This window comes from Gossypium hirsutum, chromosome A08, assembly GCF_007990345.1.
Source record: "Gossypium hirsutum isolate 1008001.06 chromosome A08, Gossypium_hirsutum_v2.1, whole genome shotgun sequence".
NCBI classification, from domain to species: domain Eukaryota; kingdom Viridiplantae; phylum Streptophyta; class Magnoliopsida; order Malvales; family Malvaceae; genus Gossypium; species Gossypium hirsutum.
Window position 1 is genome coordinate 123275478 of NC_053431.1, and position 26901 is coordinate 123302378.

Genomic DNA, 26901 nt, shown 5'->3' on the forward strand with positions numbered 1-26901 from the left:
CTTAAGGTTACAAAACTATTAGTAAGTTTACATTTTGGTTATTCAACTTCAATAATATTATAAAATGATCACTGACCTATTACCAAGTTTTCATTTAAGTAGTGAATTATTCAAAAGTTTTATTTAAGTCATTGAACTATTCGAATTTTTTTATTTAAGTTATTGGGCTGTTATGTTTTTTTTTTTTAAAATTTCACACTGGCTAGCTAGCTCCAATTCGATACGGTAGATCAATACCCATCGCTGTGTAGAAGAACATATCTTAGATCCAATTCGATTTGACGATCAGTGTCAAAGATAGGAGAAGAACGTTGTTTGGATTTTGGTTCATAAATTCGTGACATTCAAAAATATTTCATAAGAAAAAACTATATTGTAGAAGATAAAGGGAAGAAGAGTTTTCGATTAGTGCAAGCAATGCCAGAGAAGAAGGCCATACAATAGCAATTTTAACAACCCAATGACTTAAATGAAAACTTTCAAATAGTTCAGTGATCATTTGTAACTATTTGAAATCGAGTGATCAAAACATAAACTTACTAATAATTTAGTAACCTTAGGTGTAGTTTACCCTAATATTATATTTAAATGAAAATAGTTTATTTTTTGAAAAATAATTCAAGTCGAATCGGGTCTTAATTATAAAAAAAATAAAAACTCTCACATGCTTATTCAAAATTGTCCTACTTGAACAAGATAGATAAACCAAGAGATATAACTTCTTTTTAATGAAAGTAAAACATTGTTTTAAGTGGATTGATTTAACTTTTTTTCTTTTACATCTTTTGTCACAATTTAACCTTTATTATTTTCTTAAATAAATTTGATTCTCAATCTTTTGCAAAAAAGTTTAATTTGACCATCAACCTTTAAAAAAAAGTCGAATTTAACCATCAATCTTTCAAAAAGAGTCAAATTGTTGTTTTTAATGAAAAATCTAACTAAAATATTAAATTTTTAAACATGACAGCCCACATGACAATTCATGTATACTTCATGTTGAAACCATTTTTAATTTGAAAAACGAGAGTCGACTTAAAAACAAAAATGGAGTCGCCACCGATCTTTTTTCGAGGTGTAATCGGATCACCTTAAGATTGATCATTTTAATAAAACATTTTGATTTATTAAAACAATGATTTTGGGTCTACAAAATTCGAGAAAAAGGATTCGGGAGTCGGTTACGCACGAGGAAGGGTTAGCACCCTTGTAATGCCCAAAATTGGTACCTAAATGATTAATTAATGTCTTAATGTCGAAAATTTGAAAAGATTTTAGAATACGATCCTTTTATTTAAAAAGAACACTTGAATAAATTAAATTGGATTCTAAGACCCTCTTATTTCGAAGAAATAAAATGTCATACCCAGTGAGTTAGGATATGACATTTCACATTTTCGAAACTAAGCTTATCTTTTGATTTTTAAAACTCATGCAGTGAAGTTTAAAAAGGATATTCAATTATTTGGGTTAAATGAAAAATCGGAACCCAGTAAGGGCACGATTTCTCAAAATTCCAAACATAGAATATTGCCTTTATTTTTTAGAAATCATTATCTCGAGATACAAAATGTCATATCCAGTGAGTTAGGACACAACACCTCGAATTCCTGAGAATAAACTTTTATTTGAAACTTATACGTTTTGATTGAAAAATGGTACTCGATTACTTAGATTCAACAAGGAAAATTGGAACCCAGTAAGTTAGGGCACAATTTTCTAAATCTCGAAATACGAAATAATGTTTATTTTAAAAAAACATAATTTTAAATGTATCGGGTAAAATGTAACATGATTTTCGTGGTAGAATGAGAAATAAATTAAGGTATTTACATGCATAATAGAATAATAAATGCGTTAATGTAAATAACAATACAAAGGAGAAAAATAATATAAAATAAAATAAATCAGCCAAAAATAGAAATAATAATAATAAGTAGAAAAACTAAAACTTGAAACGAAAAAGGACTAATATTAAACAAAGAAATAAATAAACATGGTGAAAAAAACTTAAAAACAATAATAATAATGATGAAATTAATAATAATATAAAGAGGGGAAAAATTATTATATAAGAAGATATAAATAAATGTTAAAATAAAATAAAGGTATATAAGGTTTTTAGGTAAATAAATAAATAGAATGAAAAATATAATAATAGTAGTAATAACAGTACAAAACTATTTAATATAGTACAATGATAATAATAAGATTAATAATAAAATAATAAAAATAACAATATGTTACTAATAATAATAAATAAATAAATAATGGTAATAAATATATATAAAATAATAGTAACAGTAATAAAATAAATATAATATAATAAATATAATAATAAGTAATAATATATAATAATAATAACAATATTAAAAATAACACTCTCCCCCTCATTTCTAAATCCGGCCATCGGTCTGGCCTTGTTCCGGTCACCGAACCCCCACGAGCTGTCGTAGGCGCCACAGTACACAGCGGCTGGACCTAAAAAAAAATCTTTTTTTCAGCAATTTTAAAATGGGTAAGCTTCTTTCCCTTTATTTTTACTTTCGTATATAAAAAAAATATAAAATTGAAAGAAAAAAATAAAATAAAATAAAAAACTTAAAACGAGAATAGACAAAAAAAAACACATCTTTTGCTTTGATTTTTTATTAATCTCGGGTATTTCTTGTATTGAAAGTCTCTATTCGAATCTCTCTCATTTTTCCTCCAAAAAAAAGAACACCTCTTACAATAGTTTTGAATGGCTTTTATAGCCAAATTTTACAACTGATTGCCTATTTCTTTTTGCAGGCAAGTAGGGTGACGGAGTTAGTGGGGTGGTTTAATGGTTGGTTTAGTGGAGTGCTAATTGGACTGTTAATTGATTTGGTGTTTTGGGCTTTGCTTGTTGGGCCCGGGCAAAATTTGGGCTCTACACTTCATACTTTTTTTAAGAAAAAAATTATGAACTTTTTATAGGTTTATATAGGTTTTTGTAATTTTTTTATATTTATAATTTTTAAATTATTTATTGGATATAAGATAAATAGTGACATGCCAATATGAAGTACACAGGATTACTATGTGGGTTTCAATGCTAAGATCGCTAAAAAATTAATATTTTAATTCATATTTTTGTTAAAAGAATAATTTAAATTTTTTTAAAAATTTAATTATCATATTTAGCTAAAAAATAAAAATTAAATTAACAAAATACGTTAATATTAAAAGTTTAATTTATCATTATATTTTTTTAATGATTATACTTTAATTGACCCAATCAAAATCAAAGGCTCACCAAATATTTCGTCAACAAGTCTATTTTTACAGCAGAAAATATCTGAAGTTTTAAAACCCAAAATTTATAGAGTAAAATTCTTGTAAAAAATTCTACAATATGATAACTTTGAAAATTGTTCTTTTAGTTGACAAATCATCTTAATATTAAATGCTGAAAATTGCTCTAAGTATCTAAATGAATAAATTTGAAAAGATATTATTCGTCTTTATTATTCCGTAAATGAGATTAAAAAATTATTTTATATTTTTTCATATATGGATAATATATAGAAACACAGAGATTATCCATATCTTAATCTTAATCACATATTTTAGTAATTCCTATCGATTGAGTCTTAACTCGATTGGTATAGGTATTATTACTAATGCAATAGGACTTGAATTTGAGTGCGCTGAAACACATTATCCTCCTATTTATGAGTTGGGAAGAGGCTTTGGGTAGTTCTAAGCATTGTGTTAAAAAAAACAGATATGATCAGAACTTATAATAAGATTGTTAGAAAATAATAATCCCAAAGGAAAATTCCATTTGAAGTTTAAAAAAAAATCCATTTGAATTTGTTGAACAAAATCTCCATAAAATCACCTAAAAAAATTATCAACTAGTCCTTCCCGACCCATAAGTAGGAAGATAATGAGCTTCATCACACACAAACTCATATCATGCTGCATTGGCAACAATATTCATGCCAATCAAACTAAGAGTCAATAATTACTTTTCACTTAAGGTTAAAAATATTAAGTTGCTTTTATTTTAAAAAATAAATTATCTTTTAATTTTTATAAAATAATTATACAAAATAAAACGCTATATTAGTATTGATAAGATTAAATTTAATAAATAAAAACTTTTTAAAAATAATATTAATTTTATCAAACAATAATTTATCAAACAATATAATTACATTATAAATTTAATTTTATTAATATACCAAATAATTTTCTAATATAAATTCAGTACTTATAAAATTTAATATTAAAAATTTAACACTTAATTTTTAAATTTATCAAACAACAGAAATTTATCAAACAACAGCTTAATTATTATTATTAAAATAAGATAAATAACACTATCTCACATATCATTAGATAAGTTAGCGATAAATCTATTTTTTTGATTTATTTACTAGCTATCATAAATAATCCATGAATACTATCTATATAATTCCCCATATAAAAAAAATCATGAAAATGAGATTCAATTGTCCAATCTCTTAGCACAAATGTGGAGAGGGTATATATATGTTTGATGTTTTCTATATCAATACTATAATATAAACTCAATAAAAATTATTAAATATTTTTAAATTATAAATATGCATATGGAATATATGTGTTTAAATATGAACTATAATGTTTGCTATATTATTTTTTATATATTTATAAAATGTTGGGTTATCTATTTAATTTAGTCCTCGATTAAATTGATTTTATAAGTTAGTTAGACACGAATTTAATTGAGTAATGATTAAAAAAACCCTTCTATTGAAAAAATAACAAATGTTATTATAAAAGAAATTTTTTATATAATTTTTATAAAAATAATTTAAATTCAAAATAAATCAACAAATAGTAAGAGTTGAACCACATCAAAATCAACAAAGAATCAATTTTGAAATTTCAAATCAGAGCTTCATTATAAAAGAAAAGACAGTTTTGAAATATCATTTTTTGTAAATTAAACTTTTAATTATTAAATATTAATAATAACAAAGATGTTATAATAATAATAAAATTTAATTTCTTTAAAAATTTTACTTAATTATTTTAATATCATTATAATTTTAAATATGTGAATTTTTTATTTTTTATACTCCGAAAAATTCATATATATATATATTACATCCTTTCAAGCATGAAAGTGTGTAGTTAGGGAAGTAAAACGGGTGGGTCACATAATAATTAATGTTATAAGTTTTAAGAAAATTATATATTTTATGTTAATGTGATGGAATGGTAAAAATTGTCTGGTGTAAATATAAAGTCCTTTTCATAGCAGTCACGTGGTGCAAAGGAAAAAAAATCTTCTCCAATATAATTTGCAGAAGTTTTCAAAGACAAAGAAAACAACATCATGTGAATGTTGTCATAAAACAACAAATCATGCCATAGCTGTCTATTTCATATATATTTTGACTGCAGAACCAATGCTGAATGTTTTCTTCATACTACACTCTTTGCAATGAATTATCATTCACACGAATTTGAATTCCCTCGATGAATTAAATTTAATAGAATTTGTCAAATACTTAGAATCCCATTTTCAATATGGATCCAATATTAAAAATTTTAAGTAGCAGAATGTCTAACAAAATTTAATAATCTCATTATATCTATTATTTTTATATAATGTTTAGAACTAATTATAATTCTTTTTCAATTTATAAATAGGAGAAAAATGTGCTTTAATACACTCGAGAACTACAGTACCCCCAAGTGACCAACGAAGATGAAATTTGCATCATATACATGTTTAGACCCATGACTAAGAGAAGGTCACCTACACATGTAAATACTCGCCCATAGTCTTGGGAAGGGAGATGCCTCTCTCCACAACCTTCTCCTTCGTTACAATAACATGACTTTTTCATCTATGGCTCTCCACATGATTTCCACCATCACTTTCTCCTCCTCCCTTTATTTGTTATCAACAATCCAAATAGATGCATGTCCTTCCCATTTATTAACAAAAAACAAAAGGGCGCATTTCTTAAATTCAAATAAAGGCCAAGCAAAAGGCCATGCCTGCATCACACACATTATCTCTCTATCAAGTGTATATCACACGCACATTTACTCTCGTAACCCAAAAGATAGTTTTAGGGCAAGTTATTTTATAACCTCCCTTTTAACTAGGGAGGGGCTAATCATTATATGTATCTTGCCTATCCAAGCTTCACCACCATTACTTCGCCGATGATGACCTTGTAAAAAGTGGCACTTCGCCAAAACATGAGCTTTGCGAACATACACACACAACACATGGAACTCTTGCAATCTACCTCGTCAAGAACAAGTGTTGAGTCCTTCCTTGCATGGGTCACATGTCGGATCTCAGCAAGTCATCTCCATCCCATTGTTGCCTACCTAGAAGACTATAGTGCTCCCCAAGTGGCCAACCAATATGAGACTTGTGTCATACATACATCTGTAAAAACCATGACTAAAAGAGGTCACCCTTACTTATAAATACTCATTCTTATCCTTGGGAAAAGGGATGTCTCTTTTCACAACCTACTCTCGTTTCACTACAAGAACAAGCCTTCTCCATTCACTTCTTTTTGTACAACCTCCACCATGTGAACCATCACCTTCAACTCCTCTTCTTATTTGTCATCAGCATACACTTTGTACCGAAATTCATCATTTTTAAAACATAACAAGGACTAAGTTTCTCACTTTTCTCCATCACTTTAAAAGACAAGTAGTCGATTCAATCGAATGAAACAAGCCTATTGCAATGTTGTTGGGACTAGACTGATTGTTTAAATAAATTGGATTGAGAATCGATGAGTGTATTGATTAGCTTAGGGGTATTGAATCATGTTTTGAGCAAATCGCCATTAAACTGAGAATTATAATAGGTTGAACCAATAAAAAACTGGCTGCAACATGTTTTTTTCTTCTTTAGCCCAAGCACATAAAATTTGACTCAAATCGGTAAAACCTGACATCAAATAAAACTAAAAAATAAAAATATGATCCAAATAAATAAAACCCAACTTAAATAAATACAAGTTAAATATATATATTAAAATTGATATTTATTTGTTTTTTATAATTTTTACAATTTTTTTATTTTAATTTTTGAGCGATTAAATTTACAATTCAACCGATTCAATCAATTAAATAAAAAATTAATTATTTAGTTGTTTGGTCCAGCAATTCAATTAGTTTGATAAACTAAACGAATAATTCTATATGTAAGTTTGATCGCCAAAATGTTAACGATAAAGCTATGAAAGTAAGCCAACAAAAAAAGAAGAAGAAGAAGAAGAAGAAGAAGAAGCACCTTTTGTCAATATTTGATCCTCATCAGTTCCCCTCCTCCAATTATTATTTTAAATTTTTATTTAATATATCGCTTTGTTCTCGGGGTCAAGAAAAATAATTAACTAATCAACTTTTACAATTACCTAAAAGTACTCATTGATAAAATAAAGGGTGAATTTTGGATAGGAAAATCTAGCTTTTGATGCTCAATAAAAATAATTCTCACATCCATTTTTAGATTTCGAATCCATATATTAAGAAAATATGTAGTTCGATTTTTAATGGTGTTAGAAAAAATAGTTTTGAAATTTTATTTTTGTAAATTAAATCCGTAAATATTAATTATAAATATTTACAATGTTAGTATAAAATTTTATTAAAATTTGGTCCATTCAAATTTTTCTATTAATTACTTAATTTGGGTACAGAAATTAAATTATAAAAAATTTTGTTTTTATAGACTTTTAAATAGTTAAAGGTTCCAAATGGAAATTAAACCATTTTATATCATATATTAGTGCTTGATGATGAAAAATTCACTATGTTAGATTAATAGGTTTATTAAATTAAGTAAATCATGTTTTAATTAATTAAATAAGATTGATTAACTTTTAATTAAAATATAAAAGGTTAAGAAAGTGGAGTTGTCATCTTTGTTTTCTTCTTTTCCACCGATTTTTCGTAAGAAAAACAAAGGAATATAGGGTTTGAAACTTCAAACTTTCGGTCAACAATTGGTGAGTTAAATTAAGTCTTTTTATTGTAATTTTTATGTTTTTGAGGTCATGGAAGCTTAATTGAACTCACCAATTGTTGACTTGATTAAAACGCGATTCTGATTGTTTTGACATTGAATTACATGTGTGTATGGATATTTTACTATAAATTCAGTCTACTTGCTCTGACAATGAACGTAGCATCTTGTAGCTTGAACTCGGTGATCAAGTCGGGCGAGTGGTGTTACAAAATATATTTATTCAGAAATCTCTTTGATTTAGTTCTATATTTTACTATATTTTAAAAATTAATTCCATGTGTTCAAATGTGCTTATATATAATTTTACTATATTTTATGGTAATTAAAAGAACTTGAGTTCGAGTATGCTTATTTTTCTTTCTTTTCCAATTTAAAGGTTACGAATTTAAAATTATAATAATAGGCATTATATAAAAAAAGCTAATCTCGTGAATTTGAAATTTTAACTATTTTAGATATTCAAAAATATTTAAAAGCTTTGATTTTTGTTATATCCCCGTCAGGGGACACGTGGCAAAAATCCTACCTAGTATTTGAAGCATGTTTTCACAATTTATTTAAAACAAATTCGACCACTTAGTCATTTAATAATTACCAAGTTAGTTCATATGTGTAAACATATTCCACAATTGATATCTAACCAATGTGGAATTAAACTTTCCATTTTCCTCAACATAATTCACAAGTGGCTTACTTTGAACATCAGTTTCTCATTCATCACTCAACTACTTTGAGCATATGATATGTCATTGTAAAGGACTCATGAGGTAGAATATCAAGCCATAATTTTATGATTTAAATTTCTACCTTTATCAATCAAGAATATGCCTCAAAGCTTCCAAAAATCTATTATTTTTCCAACAGTTCGACCCCTTGATCAAGCTTCCTAGCTAGGCAAGATTGATCACCCGCTTCCTCGATAAGGATGCCAACATTAGAGTTTCTCAAGCCTTTGGACTTTTGTGGAGAATGTGATCCTGTTGGCCACCAAACCCCATATGAGTTTTAATCACTCCGTACTATGAATACGAATGAATGACAGGTTATGTCCCATCATAAACACCCCACGCATCCCACAATTATTGTCCAATGGTGGGTCTATCACGTTAGCACCACTAAACATGAGACCTCCCCTATAAATAGCCCTTCAAATGATAAAAAAGGGATCAACTCTCCAACAGACTTGCCTACACTCTACCAATCTACTCCCAACAACCACCTCTACCATCTCCACTCTTTCTCTACTCGGCTCTTCGCCAAAACAAAGTGAACCGGCCTCCATTAGCACTACCTCTTCCTCCCTCATATTTTCACTTTGTTAATCTCTCACATCAAAAAATTTAAATTTTAAAATTATCTACAAAAAATTTCGCGAATACAAATAAACTCAAAATAGAATATAATATTTAACAACATCCCTGCGTAATAAAACGTAAATTAAAATAATTTGAAAGAGAAACTAAACATAGCCTTCATCCATAATAAAAAAATTCAAAACCTTTAAACTTCTATATTTTCATTTGCATATCGCCAACAATTCTTTATTCTTTATATTTATTTATGTTGTTTTATACAAGTTTATAGTTAAAATAAATTGGAATCTATGAAAAGGGCCCCTTCCCGAAATGGCTAAGGTTGAGTGAATTTGGTGACCCATAGTGAGAGCTTAAATTTTAACAGGTTTCAAAAAAGCTAGACTTTCTAAGGGTCAGCCCCCACCGCAAAATATAAAGGCAGGTAGGTATATTATGATGATAAGATTGGGGCTCAACTTTGAGCTTTTAATGGGACACTGAGCTCCTATTTTGGACACTTTTTAACTTCACTGGACATCACTTCCACAAAGCATGTGAACCTTCTAATCTTCTGCCATATCTTTTCAGAGATTAAATACAATCATTTTTAAAAAAAAATATCTGAAAGAGATAATATTTATGTTTGAAAAAGAGATTCATAATTTATCTTTTTATATAATATTTCGAACTATTTATAATTTTTCTTAACTTGTTAGAGCATGTCCTAAACTTATACATATCCATATTTAGCTAATAATATTTTTTAAGTTTAATCATAGTGACAACACGAATTACTTGGAATGTACTTATGATTTATTTATTATAACTTCGTTGAGGCTGGGCAAAGAAATTTTAGTATGTGTATTAAAAACAAATCTTTAAGATTGAGTCTACTTTGATCTAAGTGCAATCTTTGTATTAAGAAAAAAAATAGTATTTAATACATTAATAATATTTTTTAAAATTTTATCTGTGGAAAGTATTCTTTAAGGTAGTATTTTTAGGAAAATAAACTTGAAATTTCAGTATTTTAGGAACAAATCGAAAGTTTAATAATTTCCGTGAGGTTCTACTATGAAATGTCCCAAGCGCACGCGCGGAGAAGTGGGATGATGCGAGTGGGATTGTAAAGAAAGTGAGAAACAGGGGAATCTATACCACTTCCAAACGTCACTCACAGCATGTACAGGTCATGTCTCCGGCAAGTTTGAATGATTTAAATTGTATTTTGTTTTTCTAATTTAAAAAATTGATAAATTAATTAATGTTTTCTCAATTAAAGAATAAAATAATTTTTTTAATCACATGCAACATCACAAGTTCATTGTTTAATTATTCTATTAATCATAAATTTTTAATAAAAATAATTAATTTTATTTTTAATATAACATATATAAATTAATTTACCTATTTTTCAGTAGAGAAAAAAAATATAATCTAATTTCTAAGGGCTCTATAATACTTTTACATAAATTTATATAATTCCTAAAAAAATAATACTATTTAAATAATACACTAATAAAGAATGACTCGAAAGTAAAATCTGATAATTAAATTTCTAATATAACAATAGTGCATCAAATAAAAATTTATATATAAATCCCATGTCTAATTAAAATATTTTAAAATTACATTAGTTTTTAAATATATTTAAAAGTTTTAGATGAATGGTTAAATTTAAAATTTAAAATTCAAAATTCAAAATCTCTCTCTTTTTAAGTCCTATCAAAGTTTTTTAGGGATAAATATCAAAAGTATATATGTATTTTGACTTAATCGTAATGTCATATATGAACTTTAGTTTTGTGTGATTTTACACATGAATTTTTTAATTTGATTTTTTTTACAAGTCACTAACAACATTATCAAATTAGCACTATTTTATGTCAATATTATGTATATAAACAATTATATTGATTTAATATGAAAATAAATTTGTGCATTGATTTATTTAAATGTATATAATTGAACCAATTCAAAATTTTATGTATACATATCAACCACAATTCAAGTTTCATATATATAATTACACCAAATCAAAAATCTTGTATCAAAGTACATATTGGACAAAAATTCATGTATAAAATTAATATTTATCACTTTTTTTATATAATGCCCACTTTTATTAATGCTCAATCTGCCCTTTGCAGATCCTACCAAATATTATTGGGTAAACTACATCCAATGTCACTAAATTATTATTAAATTTATGTTTTAGTCACCCAACTTAAAAAAGTTATAAAATTGTTACTGAATTATTCAAAAATTTTCATTTAAATCATTGAACTATTCGAATGTTTTTATTTAAGTTATTGGATCAGTATCCATTGATGAGTAGAAGAATATACCTTAAATCCAAGTCAATCTGATGGTTAGTGTTAAAGATTAGAAAATAAATTTATTTGGATTTTGGTTTGTAGATTTGTGACGTTCGAAACTGTTTCATGCAAAAATTGAACTGTAAAAAAGAGGAAGAAGAGCTTTCGATTGGTGCAGGCAGTGCAAATAAAAGATCACACAAAAATAAATTTAACAACCTAGTACTTAAATGAAAACTTTCAAATGGTTCAATAATTATTTTATAAATTTTTGAAATTGAACAGCAAAAATATAAATTTAATAATAATTTAGTGACCTTGAATGTAATTTATCTATTATTATTTTATTAAAAAATATGAACCGTGATAAATAATTGGAAATAACTTACATTAAAATCATCCTAAAAACTATAGTTTTAGGCACAATAAAATAATGACACTTTATTAATTTTTAGAGATAAAATTAATATTATACACTCGTTCATATTTAATATATATTCTCTAATCCAATCTATTTAATATATTTCTCTAATTCAATTTAGTTTTAGTTAAAACATTTTAAAAATAAGTAATCTAAATTTAAAAAATTGTTGCTAATGACTTTTTTTTTTATTTCTTTATAAATTTTTATCATATAAGCTGCTTTTTTTTTAATTTATTAATTTTATGTATTTAAAAATGAATGAAGTGTTATTATTTTATTAATGCTTAAAAATTTAAAAATTATTCCCTAAATAATGTATATTTACTCATTATTATTGGATTGTTATAAATGCAATGACAGACACCTCTCATATTCCTACTGTTCCTTTACACTTGCATCATTGCTCCGTCTCTCTCAACTGTCTGAATCCATCCATCACGTGATCCTTCTCTACCTATCAATTCCCTCTTTCACACATCGTAGCATAAAGCTTACGACAAAAAAAACCAACACCCCAATTTGCCAAACCCTTCTTTTTCTTTCTTACTAAAACAGACTCAGAACCAACCCCTCTCTTTCTCTTTGCATTGATTCTATCTACTCTTTCAGCTCAGTGTGTCCTTTGGTTTGAGATAGTTTTTTCCATATAAAAAGGACAAATATATAAATATATATTGTTTTTAAAGAGAGAGAGAGAGAGAGTTGAGTGTGTGTATATAAAGAAGGAGAAAGCAGCAGCACCTGATACAGATGCACTCCCTGATGGCAGCTTACTATCCCAACAACGTCACTACTGATCATATTCAACAGGTTCTCTCACCTTTCTCTTTCTTTTCTCTTAGCTTATTTTCATTAATAATCATAATCATGGAAACTGTTTTCTTCTTTCTTTTGCTTGTCAATGTTACCATAATATCTTTCTCCTTTTCTTTTCATTACTGTTCATATGTGGATTTCAATTGTTTTTATATATAATATTTGGTTTTCAAGTTGCGAAGTTATGTATAGTTTTGATGCTTTTCATTTTGTTGCAGAACTAGATAGGCTTTGAGTTTTGTCTTCAAATTTCCAGTAACTAGGGTACAAATATGTCTTATTCTTTGATTTTTCTGTTATTTTTTTTCGCTTTGGGTAAAGCCATGATTACTGATCACCAACTTAGCAGCATATGGTGCTTCATCTATAGTTTTTTTTCTCTTATTCTGCTTCTGGTTTTTCTGCTGTTGTGTTTATAGTTTTTGTGGGCTTCTTTTTATAGTCTACTCTTTTATGCCTGTTTACTGCTCTATGTTACCAGGAATTATGTTTTTCTTAAAGTATTTGTGTTAGACATTCGAACCATATCTAGACATAGAGATACCTAGGTGTAATATCCAAATATATGAAAGAACTTAAAAAGGAAAAAATAATATGCCCATAAGCACAATATGAAAACTTGTTTGACGTATGTGTGCTCAGACTCTTCATTTTTGTTGAAGTACTCATGCTTGACACCATGTCAAAAAATATTATTCGGACATGGAAGGTACGATACTCCAAATATATAAATAAAAAAGATTGAGTATACTTGAGTCAGGCACATAACCTATCCGATACTCATCCCAAGTCCAAGCAACATAATTTAGACATATTTTACATGAAAACAGAATTGCAATAGTAAATGCCTAAGGTAGAGCCAAAAAAAAAAAAACTTTTTTCATGCACCTAACATATTGAATTAGCTGGAACTGGGTAATGAGAGTTTTTCAAGAGAATCTAGGTGTCAGGGATTGCAAATAGGAACCCTTTTCTGGGTAATTAGGCTTGTTGTGAATGCAAATGTTTTGAATTTTTTGTTAACTCAAGTCTCATGGCCCCATTACATCAGTTATAAATGTTTTTTTTCCTGCTAGTGGTCCTCCAGTATTTCATATTCAAACATTATCTTTTCATGTCCTTTTCTTGTTTTATGTGGTCCTTTCTTGATATCATTTTTTGATGCTCCTATTTATATGTGTGTGTGTATATATTTATATTTGAAGTTGTCCTAATAAGTTTCCTTGATACACTAACTTTATCGTCCGAGGAATCTTATTAACATAGGTATATATTTTCTTATATAAGTTGGTCATTTGAAATCTGGATTTGGATGCTTACATCGGTTGTTTGGTTTTGCTCGAATCTGGGTTACCAATGATCTAACTTCTCTTTCCCCACCTAATAAACATGCTTGTATTGATGTTTGAATTACTAAGACTGTTTATATGATTCAAAATGGTTACCAACTCGCTTGATGTCAAGGAACTTCATCTCAGATTCTAGGAAAGTATTTACTCCATTGTTCGAAAATCCGGGTTAGCAATGATCTAACTTATCTTTCCCCAGAATAGTAATGTTGGTAGTTCTGTTGAATTACTAAAACTGGTTTATGAATCAAAATGGTTATTAGCTTGATCAATGTCAAGGAGCGTTGTTTTGAGTTTATTGTTTACATCTTTCACAATTTGTTCAATGATTTCATTTTGATGTATGCAGTATCTGGATGAGAACAAGTCATTGATCTTAAAGATTGTTGAGAGCCAGAATTCCGGGAAATTTAGTGAATGTGCTGAGTAAGTGCTCTTTTTCAGTCTCTAATATTAACCAAATTTGGCTTTTGGATAGCCTTTGTTCCCTTTGCTTGCAATATCTGGTGCTCAAAGGTGTGGCATATAAGTGTTTGTTAAAATTTGCAGTGCTGACTGTCTCGGGTTTGCGGAGTTCCCCATTTATTTTGATAAGTTTCACTAATTAGCTTTGTTTGTTGCAGGAATCAAGCACGGCTGCAGCGAAACCTCATGTACTTGGCTGCAATTGCAGATTCTCAACCGCAACCTCCGGCCATACATGCCCAGGTACGATTCCCTTTTCTTGGTTCCTCATTTTATTGGAGATTTAAGAGACATCATGGATTAAATTTAGAATTTCTATGATCAGCACTTGATACTAAGCCCATTAGGGGACTCGGGCATTGAAACGAAGATAAACAAGCGGTTTCTAAGGTTTCCAAGATCATTTATTGTTCTAGTTTAGATGAACTTTCATCCGAGTAGTAGATTTCCTGATTATCTTTGTCAATTTCTCATAGTTCCCGTCAAGCGGTATTATGCAGGCTGGAGGGCACTACATGCAGCAACAGCAACAAACTCAACAGATGACACCGCAATCGCTAATGGCTGCACGGTCCTCCATGTTGTATGGTCAGCAACCATTTTCTGATCTCCAACAACAAGTTCTGCATGGTCCACTTGGCATGAGCTCCGGTGGAAGCACGGGTCTTCACATGCTGCAAAGTGAAGCTAGCACTACAGGTGGCAATGGAGCACTTGGAGCTGGAGTTTTCCCTGCTTTCAGGCATGGCTCTTCTGGAGAAGGCAAGCAAGACATCGGTAGTGCAGGGTCAGCCGAAACTCGTGGAGTTCTCGGCTGCGATTGACGGCCTAATGATCTGTCTACTATCCAGATTTAGCATAGTTAAGAAGATGAATTTAGGGGATATATATTTTTTAAAGGAACTTGTTTCTGATGCAAGGAACAATGTTAGGACACAAACTTTAGACCTTTTGGTCTGTGTTTTCTAGTACGAGACAGCATCTTATGGTAAACTAAACATGTAATTTTTGTAGGGTCTCATGATTCTACTTTCCAAATCTGTGTTTTACTTTAACCATCCTTGAGTCAACCGTGATGATGCTGATGTGGTGGATTCATTCTCGATGTAATTTTTAATCCCATTTCATTCGAATCCATGACCATATCTATAAAAATCTTATATTTTACCACCTCTATTAAACGAATTTATTTTTTATGTATAGGTTTGATCATAACCATAAATGTTTTTTGACTTCTTAACAGTTGATAGAGAAAATTACTCTAAAAGTATATCAATTGTGAATGATACAATTAGGATAAAAAAAAAGTAGCCGTAAAAATTGATTGCCAATAAAATGATCGCAAAAGTAAAGAAAGATAAAATGATCGTAAAAGTAAATAAAAAATAAGAATTTACAAATTTTATGTGAACCCTTTTGAAAAAAAACTAGTGAGAGAGGATTTTACTTGTGTTGTATAGATTCTATTGTTTTATCATTGTATTTTCTTTAATAAAGATTCGGGTTACATAACTTTAATAGTATCAATAACTTAAAAAGATTTTAGATTTATCAATTTTGAGATGGTAAGAAACAATAATCACTATTTTTTTTCTAAAAAATAATTTTTATAATTTTAAAATATAAATAATTAAAAGGATGGTAAATGTTAGAAATTAAATTAAAACGTGTTAAATATATATTTTACAATAACTGTAAGAATGAAGTACCAAATTTCAGACAATTATGTGAGATAGAGAAAGAAAAGACTTGGTTAGTAACCACGAATTGGGTCGAAAACAAAGGCAAAAGAAAAACCGAACTTAACGGTATTGTTGAACAATGTCAGTATCTCAATAACCCAACATTCACTTCCATTAATACACACAACTATAACTCACCAATCTTTTTCTCTCTCTCACTTTCCCAGAAAATTTTCTTCTTTTCCTTTGCAATTTTCTTTTCAATAAAACTGGAAGGTCTTACTTCCATTACTTAATGATTTTAACTTGGTTTTTGGTTTTCATTCTTGCTGGGATTTCAACAATGGCTGATGTCAAAAACCCAAAAGTTTTGGTCAGATTATCTCGTGTTCATTAGATTTTTTCCAGGCTTTCGATTGAGAGCTTAACCATGGTAATTTGAAGTTTATGTAGTATGCTTCTGTATAAATAGATGTAATCATTATGGTTTCATTTATGTTTAATAATCAAATAAAAAGACTATGGGCATCTATACTTGAACATATTATGTGTCTGAGACGTATTTGAACATATGCATCAATCATAATCCTCCAAATAGAATCAAATGTTCAGAATTTGTAGTTGTAATCTTAGTAGAGAAAACTAAAAACTCTTGCTTATATGTGAGCGTGAAACATTAAAACTATCCTTTTAAATAGAAGAAAAAACGAACTCACGTTCTCTTAGTTGCTGCAATTAAGGTTCAATCGGCAAACTTTTGACATTTTGGATGTGTTTGTTTTAATGAAAATTGGCTTTGAAACATGCGTTAAAAGTCTTTATTACATTTGTTGTAGGCAACTCCTGTGAATATCATTGTCGGTTCTCATGTCTGGGTTGAAGACCCAGACGAAGCTTGGATTGATGGGCAGGTTACCAAAATCACTGGAAAAGATGCCCAGATTCAGACCACTAATGGAAAAACGGTATGCAGATTACCTATAATAAGCATTCCATTCAAGTTCAAATCATGTTATATTGACTCGAGTGACTGTCGCATACAAATCTATACATTTGGAATATCTCATCTTCTTCTCCATGTTAGTCCAAGTAGCATAGCCTTTGCAGATGTATTATTCAAATACGGTTACGAGGATATGACACGTATCCATATTCGAATTTCACACCTAAGTTTGAATAACATGGTGAAGGAAAAACCCATGACTTGAAGCAATCTTTTTGCACATTTTAATCATTTTTCATGTGTTGTTGGTTAACATAAAGGTCACCGAAAAGTTATCAAAAATATATCCAAAAGACTTGGAAGCTCCTCCTGGTGGGGTTGATGATATGACAAAGCTATCTTACCTACATGAGCCTGGAGTTCTGCAGAATTTGAAAACTAGATATGAATTGAATGAAATTTATGTAAGCTTCTCTCTTCTTTTCATGTAATCAAAGATGTTATATATACATATGTGCTTTGTGTTTGAGGTAATTGACATGGTGTTGATGGCAGACTTATACAGGAAATATCCTAATTGCTATAAATCCATTCCAAAGACTACCTCACATCTATGATTCTCATATGATGCAACAATACAAGGGTGCTCCATTTGGAGAACTAAGCCCTCATGTTTTTGCAGTTGCAGATGTTGCATACAGGTTCTTGTTCTTCTTCAGTTTATTAATTTAGTTTTTCTTTTTGGGGTATAATTGATGAACAAATTTAAAGAGAAATCTGAACTACACCCAGGGCAATGATTAATGAATCGAAAAGCAATTCAATTCTGGTGAGTGGTGAAAGTGGAGCAGGTAAAACTGAGACGACAAAAATGCTTATGCGATACCTTGCATTTCTCGGCGGTCGAGTCGCCACTGAAGGACGAACAGTTGAACAACAAGTTCTTGAAGTATGATTCAGTGAAGTTTGTTTAATTGATTTGATATTATCATCCATCAGGAAATGTCCCTCTGATTTCTTGCATGATATCTGATATGGACATTGTATCATCTGAATGCAGTCTAATCCGGTCCTTGAAGCATTCGGCAATGCTAAAACTGTTCGTAATAACAATTCCAGGTAAGACTAGGCCTGGTAATCCGTGTATTTTTACCTTTCACAATCATGATTATACTAGCAACTAGCAAGTTCAAGAAATTTATTCTATCAAATCTTTCTTGCTGCAGAAGAAATCATTGAGCTCACCTCATCTGATCTCATGCATACATGCATGCATACATATGTATGTATAAAGTTTATTGATTAGCTTCTTTATAACCAACTGGTGATTAAACAAAAACAAAAAAGATGCAACTTATGAGAATGTCTTATACGTTGAATATACTAGCAAGTCAAGGCAATATTATTCTATCAAATCCTTCTTGCTGCAAAAGAAATCATTGAGCCCTTCCTATTCATGTACATAAAACATATATACATATATTTAGCTCGTGCCATTCATGTACATATATACATACATAAATACATACATGTATACTCCTAGTAACACTGATCTTTCCTAAAACTAATACTGGTGCAGTCGTTTCGGTAAATTTGTTGAGATTCAGTTTGATAAGCATGGAAGAATATCAGGAGCAGCCATCCGGACTTACCTTTTAGAGAGATCTCGTGTTTGCCAAGTTTCTGACCCAGAACGCAACTATCACTGTTTTTATCTTCTTTGTGCTGCGCCAGCGGAGGTATTTTTGTTGGTTTCTTATGAGATCATCTGACTAATGGTGAATATTAGCCATATTATTTTTTCAGTGAGATTTAAGTTACCATTGTTAACAGGAAGTTGAAAAGTACAAATTGGGAAAACCCCAAAGCTATCACTATCTTAACCAGTCGCGTTGCTATGAACTAGTAGGCGTAAGTGATGCCCATGATTATCTTGCTACAAGGAGAGCTATGGATATTGTAGGAATTAGTGAGAAAGAGCAGGTATATATATGTATGTAATTCTTATACCTGCAAGAATTAAGGTGGTTACTTATGATACAAAAACAGGACTGATCATCCTCGTATCCCACTTTCAGGAGGCAATTTTCCGAGTCGTTGCGGCAATTCTTCATCTTGGAAACATTGTATTCGCTAAAGGAAAGGAGGTTGATTCATCTGTTCCGAAAGATGACCAGGCTAAATTCCACCTGAATACAACAGCAGAGCTTCTTATGTATGTGCTTCTTTTTTCCTCTTTTTAGTCACAAAGGCCATTTTCAGGGATCTTAAACCATTGAATTTTCACTTCATTTTCAGGTGTGATGTTAAGGCCTTAGAAGATGCATTGTGTAAACGTGTTATGGTCACACCCGAGGAAGTAATAAAGCGAAGTCTCGATCCACAAAGTGCTACAGTTAGCCGGGACGGTTTGGCTAAAACATTATATTCGCGATTGTTTGACTGGTGAGATAAGCTTGCATATGATCAACTATGAAATGTATTTTAGGTTCTGAGATAATTCTTCTCTGTTTTTATGCACAGGTTGGTGGACAAAATTAATAATTCAATCGGACAAGATCCAAACTCGAACTTCCTAATCGGAGTCCTTGACATCTATGGTTTTGAAAGCTTTAAGGCTAATAGGTATGCTCCATGCTTGTAGGTTTAATCTAGGTTGTTCCGAGTCCAAGGATCCTCCAATACATGAAAAAAACTTAAAAATAAGTAAACATATCTATCTCTAACACTTAAACCCAAGTCCGAGTTATATAGGGTATCTCTCTCTATGCAGCTTTGAGCAGTTCTGTATTAACTTTACAAATGAGAAGTTGCAACAGCATTTCAATCAGGTAAGGTCTTGAATCATGCTTTGATCATTTCAGCTATATCAATTTGACCCGAAACTATATATTTATGTGTTTCTGGTATGTTTTTCAGCATGTCTTCAAGATGGAGCAAGAAGAGTACACAAAAGAGAAGATTAACTGGAGCTACATAGAATTTGTTGATAATCAAGATGTCCTGGATCTTATTGAAAAGGTTAGATCCCCCATAGATTATGTTAACCATTAATATTACATGAAGTATCGATGAGATTTCTCTTTGTGCATATCAGTGTCACACTCCTCATGTGGCTTAACTCCTTTCGTTCAAACCTGAACTATGCATTAACTTCACTCCTACTATTCTGCAGCTGGTTTGATCTTCCATACTGCTTTGTTTTCTGATATTGAACATAATCAAGCCTTAAACTCGAATAAATCGGACATAACCCTCTGTTTCATTTATATTATCCTTCATTATTTTGCTTAATGATACGTTTTTTCTTTCTTTTACTTGGCAGAAACCAGGAGGAATCGTTGCTCTTCTTGATGAAGCTTGGTATAACATTGTTCTTTGATGTCTTCTTCTCAATGAAATTCATCTGTAATTAATAACATAACTTCCAAAACTTATTAGTCTCTACATTTTTTCAGCATGTTCCCGAAATCAACTCATGAAACTTTTGCAAACAAGCTTTATCAGACGTTTAAGAACCACAAAAGATTCATCAAGCCGAAATTGTCTCGCACCGATTTCACCATTGCTCATTATGCAGGAGATGTATGTTTCCATAGCACACTGTTTATGAGTAAATAGTGGGATCTTCCGTGTCATTTTTTTTAGATTATATTTCAAATAACACTTCTTTCTCAGGTCCTATATCAATCTGATCAATTTCTGGACAAAAACAAGGATTATGTGGTTCCTGAGCATCAAGACTTGTTGGGTGTTTCGAAATGTCCATTTGTAGCAGGCCTTTTCCCACCACTTCCAGAAGAAACATCTAAATCATCCAAATTTTCTTCGATTGGTTCTCGTTTTAAGGTTGTTTTTCGTATGTTGTCTAACAGATTTCAATTGAATCCCTGCTATCAACTGAATAAACCTCTTACAATACCTCAATATAACTTGTCATATCCTGCAAGAACTTTGGGGACTAAGACTGGTTTGATAAAATGCTGCAGCTACAATTACAGCAACTAATGGAAACATTAAACTCTACGGAACCGCACTACATCCGATGCGTAAAGCCTAACAACCAGCTTAAACCGGCTATATTTGAGAATCAAAATATCATGCAACAACTTCGTTGTGGAGTGAGTAGAGATTTCCCGTTTATTTTCAATGCTCAACTGGTTTTGCAAAGGGATTCTTATCTTGTTTCTTCTTAGTATGTTCTGTTCTTTCACTAGAAGTTGGTCATTGTAGGGTGTTCTAGAGGCAATTAGAATCAGTATGGCTGGCTATCCTACTCGTAAACCTTTCTTCGAGTTCATTAACCGGTTCGGACTTCTTTGTCCCGAGGCTCTGGAAGGAAAGTAAGCGAGCTCTTTTAGTTTAAAATCACAGTTAACTGTGATGAAACTGGTGTAATTCTGTTTAGCTATAGAGATTGAAGTTATGAAATTTGTAGTTGCAATCTTACTCGTTACGATTGAACTAATGTGGACACTCTTCACGTTGATTTCATTGATTATAAGCAGCTATGACGAAAAGGCTGCATGCCAGAAGATTTTGGAAAAGGCTGGACTTGAAGGATTTCAGGTAATGCAACGATTTTTCTTATGACAGTTGGAATTATTCAACGATTATGCCCTTCATGTTGTGATATGGCAGTGTTGAAGCATCAACAATTGAGCTCAAAATGTTTTTTTTTTTTTTATTCCTTTTGCAGGTAGGTCTAACAAAGATCTTTCTGAGAGCTGGTCAGATGGCGGAACTAGATGCACGGAGGGCAGAAGTACTCAGTAGTGCTGCAAAAACTATACAACGCCGTATTCGTACTCATATATCTCGTAGAAGATTCCTTGCAGTGCGAAAGGCCTCTGTCGATATCCAGTCTATTTGTAGAGGTAAGGGTCGAAAAGGAAACAACCAACTGGTATGAGTTGAGTTTTAACTATACGCTTACTCTTCGACCTTTTGTTTGCGATATGGGGGTCAGAAATAGTTGGAACTGAAAAAAAAAATGTTAAATCAACATTATTATCGTGCTAATTTTCGCACAAAAACGAATAACCTGCAGGAGTATTGGCCTGCAAATTTTATCAAAACATGAGAAGGCAGGCAGCAGCTTTGAAAATCCAGAAGCACATAAAGAGGCATCAAGCTAGAGTAGCCTATCAAAAACTCCACATATCTGCCCTTGTCTTACAGACAGGTTTGCGGGCAATGGCCGCTCGAAGAGAATTCCGATCCATGAATTTAAATAAAAATGCAACTTTGCTTCAGGTTACACTCTAGATCATTTTAGGTTGCTTGCTTGCTCCTTGTCTATCCCTTTGAGACTAGTCTCTTAAAATTTGGAAAAAAAAAATGAAAAATTGCAGGCTTGGTGGCTCTGTCGGAGAGCAGTTGTGTATTATAAGAAGCTCACAAGAAGTTGTATTGTGACACAAACCCGGTGGAGAGGAAGAGTTGCTCGAAGAGAACTCCGAAAGCTCAAAATGGTCTGTGTTGGATAGCATCTCCTTTTATACATCATGCATGGTGACGGTTCCTACAAAGTATTATATTTACATCTCTTTATGTTTCCCATTTTTCCTTCTTTACGCAGGCAGCGAGGGAAACCGGTGCACTGAAAGAAGCAAAGGATAAGCTAGAAAAGAATGTCGAGGAGCTTACATGGCGTTTGCAGCTGGAGAAACGTTTGAGGGTAATTCTGTTGTTTCTGCTAAAACATGAAAAAAATGATTGTTCTAATGGAAGTTTCACATATTGTGTTTCATCGAGCACTAGGCTAATGCACACCCTATGGAATAACAAGTACTAATGTATCTCATATCGTTTTCAGACTATGGCATCGACATTCTTTAATTATTTTTGGCTTATGGATATATATATGTTCACGTAAATCCTTGAAACTATGCTTGCAGACTGATTTAGAAGAAGCAAAAGCTCAGGAGGTTATGAAACTGCAAAACACAATGCAAGAAATGCAGAAAATCATCGAGGAAACCAATGCATTGCTTGCTAAAGAACGAGAGACTGCAAAGAAATCCATCGAAGAAGCGCCTCCGGTTATTCAAGAGAAAGAAGTTCTCGTTGAAGATACAAAGAAAGTTGAATCTCTAACAGAAGAAGTGGAAAGCCTAAAGGTATGAACCTCCAAAATCCAATATATCTTCAAATAATGCTGCAAGAGTTCCGTTTTATCCATGGTTAGGAATGTTTCTTATCATATTTGTTTCCCACAGGCCTCATTGGAAACAGAAAAACTGAGAGCTGATGAGGCAGAAGGAAAGTACAAAGAACTCCAAGAATCAAGTGAAGAAAAAAGAAAAAAACTGGAAGAAACAGAAAAAAAAGTTCAACAACTAGCTGACTCAATGAGAGGGTAGCCTATAATTTGCCTTACTAGTTTGCTATAAAAGCTCATCTTTTTACGTCAAGAATATAGGATACATTTACTTTTGATGTGGTTGATTGAACTCAGGTTAGAAGAGAAGCTTGCTAATATAGAATCAGAGAATAAGGTGTTACGGCAACAGGCAGTATCTATCGCTCCCAATAAGTTCCTTTCAGGGCGTTCGAGGTCGATTTTGCAGGTATTTTGAAAAAACGAGGTTGTGTATGGTTTGCAGTTTAACTTTGAATGTCTCGTAGGATCGAGGAGATTCACTGGTTATCTAATGATTGACAGAGAGGTTCAGAGAGTGGTCACTTGGAAGCAAGGGCAGCCATTGTGAGTAGAGTTCTTGTAACTTGATACTACTAACTCTCAGTGTTCTTAATTGTCTGATTTCTTTCTTACCTGATCAATGTATTTTCAGCCAGATCTTCACAGCCCGTCACTGAACCTTCGGGAGCCTGCTGAAGTCGAGGAGAAACCACAAAAGTCATTGAATGAGAAACAACAGGAAAACCAGGAGTTACTCATTCGATGTATCGCACAACATTTAGGCTTTGCGGGGAACCGACCTATTGCAGCCTGTATCATATACAAATGCCTTCTGCAATGGAGATCATTTGAAGTCGAGCGAACCAGTGTCTTCGATCGGATCATTCAGACTATAGGGAATGCTATTGAGGTTGAGATATCAATCACACGCATGTTTTTCCAAAAGTTCCACAATAGAAACCTCAGATTCCTGAACTGATTGTTGACCTTCTGAATTTCAGACCCAGGATAACAATGACATCTTAGCCTACTGGTTATCCAACGCCTCCACGCTTCTCTTGCTACTACAGCGCACATTGAAAGCTAGCGGTGCCGCTGGAATGACTCCACAACGCCGTCGATCATCATCAGCTACTTTGTTTGGGAGAATGACCCAAGTAAGAATTCTCTCTGAAGTCAAGCCATACCCTTCAGTAATTTTCATTTCTTAACTGATCCATATGTTGCTATTATTGTCTTAAAGAGTTTCCGTGGAGCGCCACAAGGTGTCAATCTCTCCTTAATTAATGGCGGCATCAATAGTGGGGTGGATAGTCTGCGACAAGTCGAAGCCAAGTACCCGGCTTTGCTTTTTAAGCAGCAACTTACAGCATATGTAGAGAAGATATATGGAATGATCAGAGATAATCTGAAGAAAGAAATTTCACCATTGCTTGGATTATGCATCCAGGTAATAAATATATATATATAATAGAATCAGATTAAGTGAAGGCAATACTGATGAGATAAAAATCCAGAACTACTTTGATCGCTCTTAAAAGGATATGTTGATATAGGCACCAAGAACATCCCGAGCAAGCTTAGTCAAGGGAGCATCACGATCCGTTGCGAATACTGCAGGCCAACAGGCTTTGATTGCTCACTGGCAAGGGATTGTGAAGAGCCTTGGAAACTTCTTGAACACTTTGAAAGCAAATTATGTTAGTTACATTCTCACTTTTCCCCTTTCATTCAAATCTATAGTTCCATTGTTTTTAGCATACGGCCATTTCCTGAAGGATTAACATTCTTCGATTCCTTTACAGGTACCTCCATTCTTAGTACGAAAGGTGTTCACACAAATATTCTCATTTATCAATGTTCAACTATTCAACAGGTAACCAGTCGATGCTGCTACTTAGTGCTTTATAGTTGGTTTTCTGCTTACAGTTACGGTTTGAATTCACTATTCTGTTGCAGTCTTTTGTTGAGGAGAGAGTGTTGTTCATTCAGTAATGGTGAATACGTTAAAGCCGGATTGGCTGAACTGGAACACTGGTGTTACAAAGCAACAGATGAGGTACCTTCGAGTACCTCCCAATTCATTTTCCGGTCCTCGGACATATACTTACAAAATCTAAAAAACACATATAAATGCAGTATGCAGGTTCAGCCTGGGATGAGCTCAAGCATATACGGCAGGCCATTGGTTTCTTGGTAAGTTCCCATTGTTGCAACAATTTCTCCGTCCCTCCATTACTAAAGTAGTGCATGAATCAATAGTGCTCTTGTGTTGTAATTCAGGTAATACATCAAAAGCCAAAGAAAACACTGGACGAAATAAGCCATGATCTTTGTCCGGTGAGATATGATACAGACATAACCTAAAATGAGATACAAATCTTCAGAATCTTCCCTGCTGATTCTCAAGTCTCAAACAACTTCATTTCCATTTGCAGGTCCTTAGTATACAGCAGCTATACCGTATAAGTACAATGTATTGGGATGACAAGTACGGCACACATAGTGTGTCCCCGGATGTAAGTTTCACGAAATGCAGGTTTCAGGGAGAAAAAACAAGATTAAAGACATCTCCTGACTTATCTAAACTTTGCTGGTTTATCTAAATCTAGGTAATAGCCAATATGAGAGTGTTAATGACAGAAGATTCCAACAATGCAGTTAGTAATTCCTTCCTGCTGGATGATGATTCCAGGTTAGCAGTCATATTGCGTCTAATATCAACCCTCTCTGTTACTCTGATTCTTCATTTGCTTGAAATACTCGTGTTTGATATTTATATCCGACACATTTAAGCATAGGGATGAGGGTATGAGTCCGAGTAGCATAGTTCTAACACTAAACTTATGTCATTTTTTGCAGTATCCCCTTCTCTGTAGATGACATATCGAAGTCAATGGAACAAATAGACATTGCAGACATTGAACCACCACCACTTATTCGTGAGAACATAGGCTTTAGTTTCTTGTTGCCACGTTCGGATTAATCGAAACACCATTCATGCAATGAGTTGGTTTTATATTTCAATCCTTCCACATGTAGATTTCAGCTTACAACCTTGTTTATTGTGAATGTCCTTATAGTGGTTCATTGATTTTTTTTGCTTTACATTTAGATATATTGTCATATATAGGTCATCGATTAAAAGCCCAAAAGTAACGGATAAAAAAATAATCAGAATTTTTGCTTATGTTGTATAATTCCAAATTCTTAGTAGTGTTTCCAATCTAATCTTTTTGGCCGATCACTTCTTCTGCAACTTAAAAATAGAAATGTGTTTTAGATTCTCGGATTTTATCTCTAAATCTAATGCATAAAACCTACTAAACATGTCCAAAGACTCTCAGTCTAGTTGGTTCAATGCTCTAACCGATTGACCCAGTTTGATAAAATAAAATATTAAAAAATCATTAACTTTAAAAAAAAAAAATC

General features: G+C 31.7%; 2 protein-coding genes across 3 annotated transcripts; both read left to right on the forward strand.

Moving 5' to 3' along the window:
• The first annotated feature begins 12417 nt into the window (after positions 1-12417).
• On the forward strand, positions 12418-15869 carry LOC107895071 (GRF1-interacting factor 1). Of its 2 annotated transcripts, none has more exons than XM_016820284.2 (4): positions 12418-12879; positions 14584-14660; positions 14858-14942; positions 15200-15869. In XM_016820284.2, exons 1-4 carry the CDS (start codon positions 12820-12822, stop codon positions 15521-15523), a joined length of 546 nt encoding a protein of 181 aa, XP_016675773.1. In that variant the 5' UTR covers positions 12418-12819; the 3' UTR covers positions 15524-15869. The 2 variants fall into 2 exon arrangements, with proteins under 2 accessions (XP_016675773.1, XP_016675779.1); XM_016820290.2 differs by having other exon boundaries at positions 12420-12879; positions 15176-15869.
• Positions 15870-16584: 715 nt separating this feature from the next.
• On the forward strand, positions 16585-26559 carry LOC107895082 (myosin-11). The gene is made up of 38 exons (XM_016820300.2): positions 16585-16814; positions 17218-17346; positions 17645-17788; positions 17880-18025; positions 18117-18273; positions 18385-18443; positions 18904-19063; positions 19158-19307; positions 19403-19539; positions 19623-19769; positions 19848-19949; positions 20098-20155; positions 20244-20345; positions 20650-20687; positions 20783-20909; positions 21003-21173; positions 21314-21445; positions 21558-21667; positions 21833-21893; positions 22024-22201; positions 22375-22580; positions 22679-22798; positions 22906-23004; positions 23225-23446; positions 23546-23685; positions 23785-23896; positions 23992-24033; positions 24122-24379; positions 24471-24626; positions 24713-24919; positions 25026-25169; positions 25275-25345; positions 25429-25528; positions 25609-25665; positions 25753-25809; positions 25908-25988; positions 26082-26164; positions 26332-26559. The coding sequence occupies exons 1-38, from the start codon at positions 16812-16814 to the stop codon at positions 26453-26455; spliced, it is 4590 nt and encodes a 1529-aa protein (XP_016675789.1). The 5' UTR covers positions 16585-16811; the 3' UTR covers positions 26456-26559.
• The last annotated feature ends 342 nt before the right edge of the window (positions 26560-26901 follow it).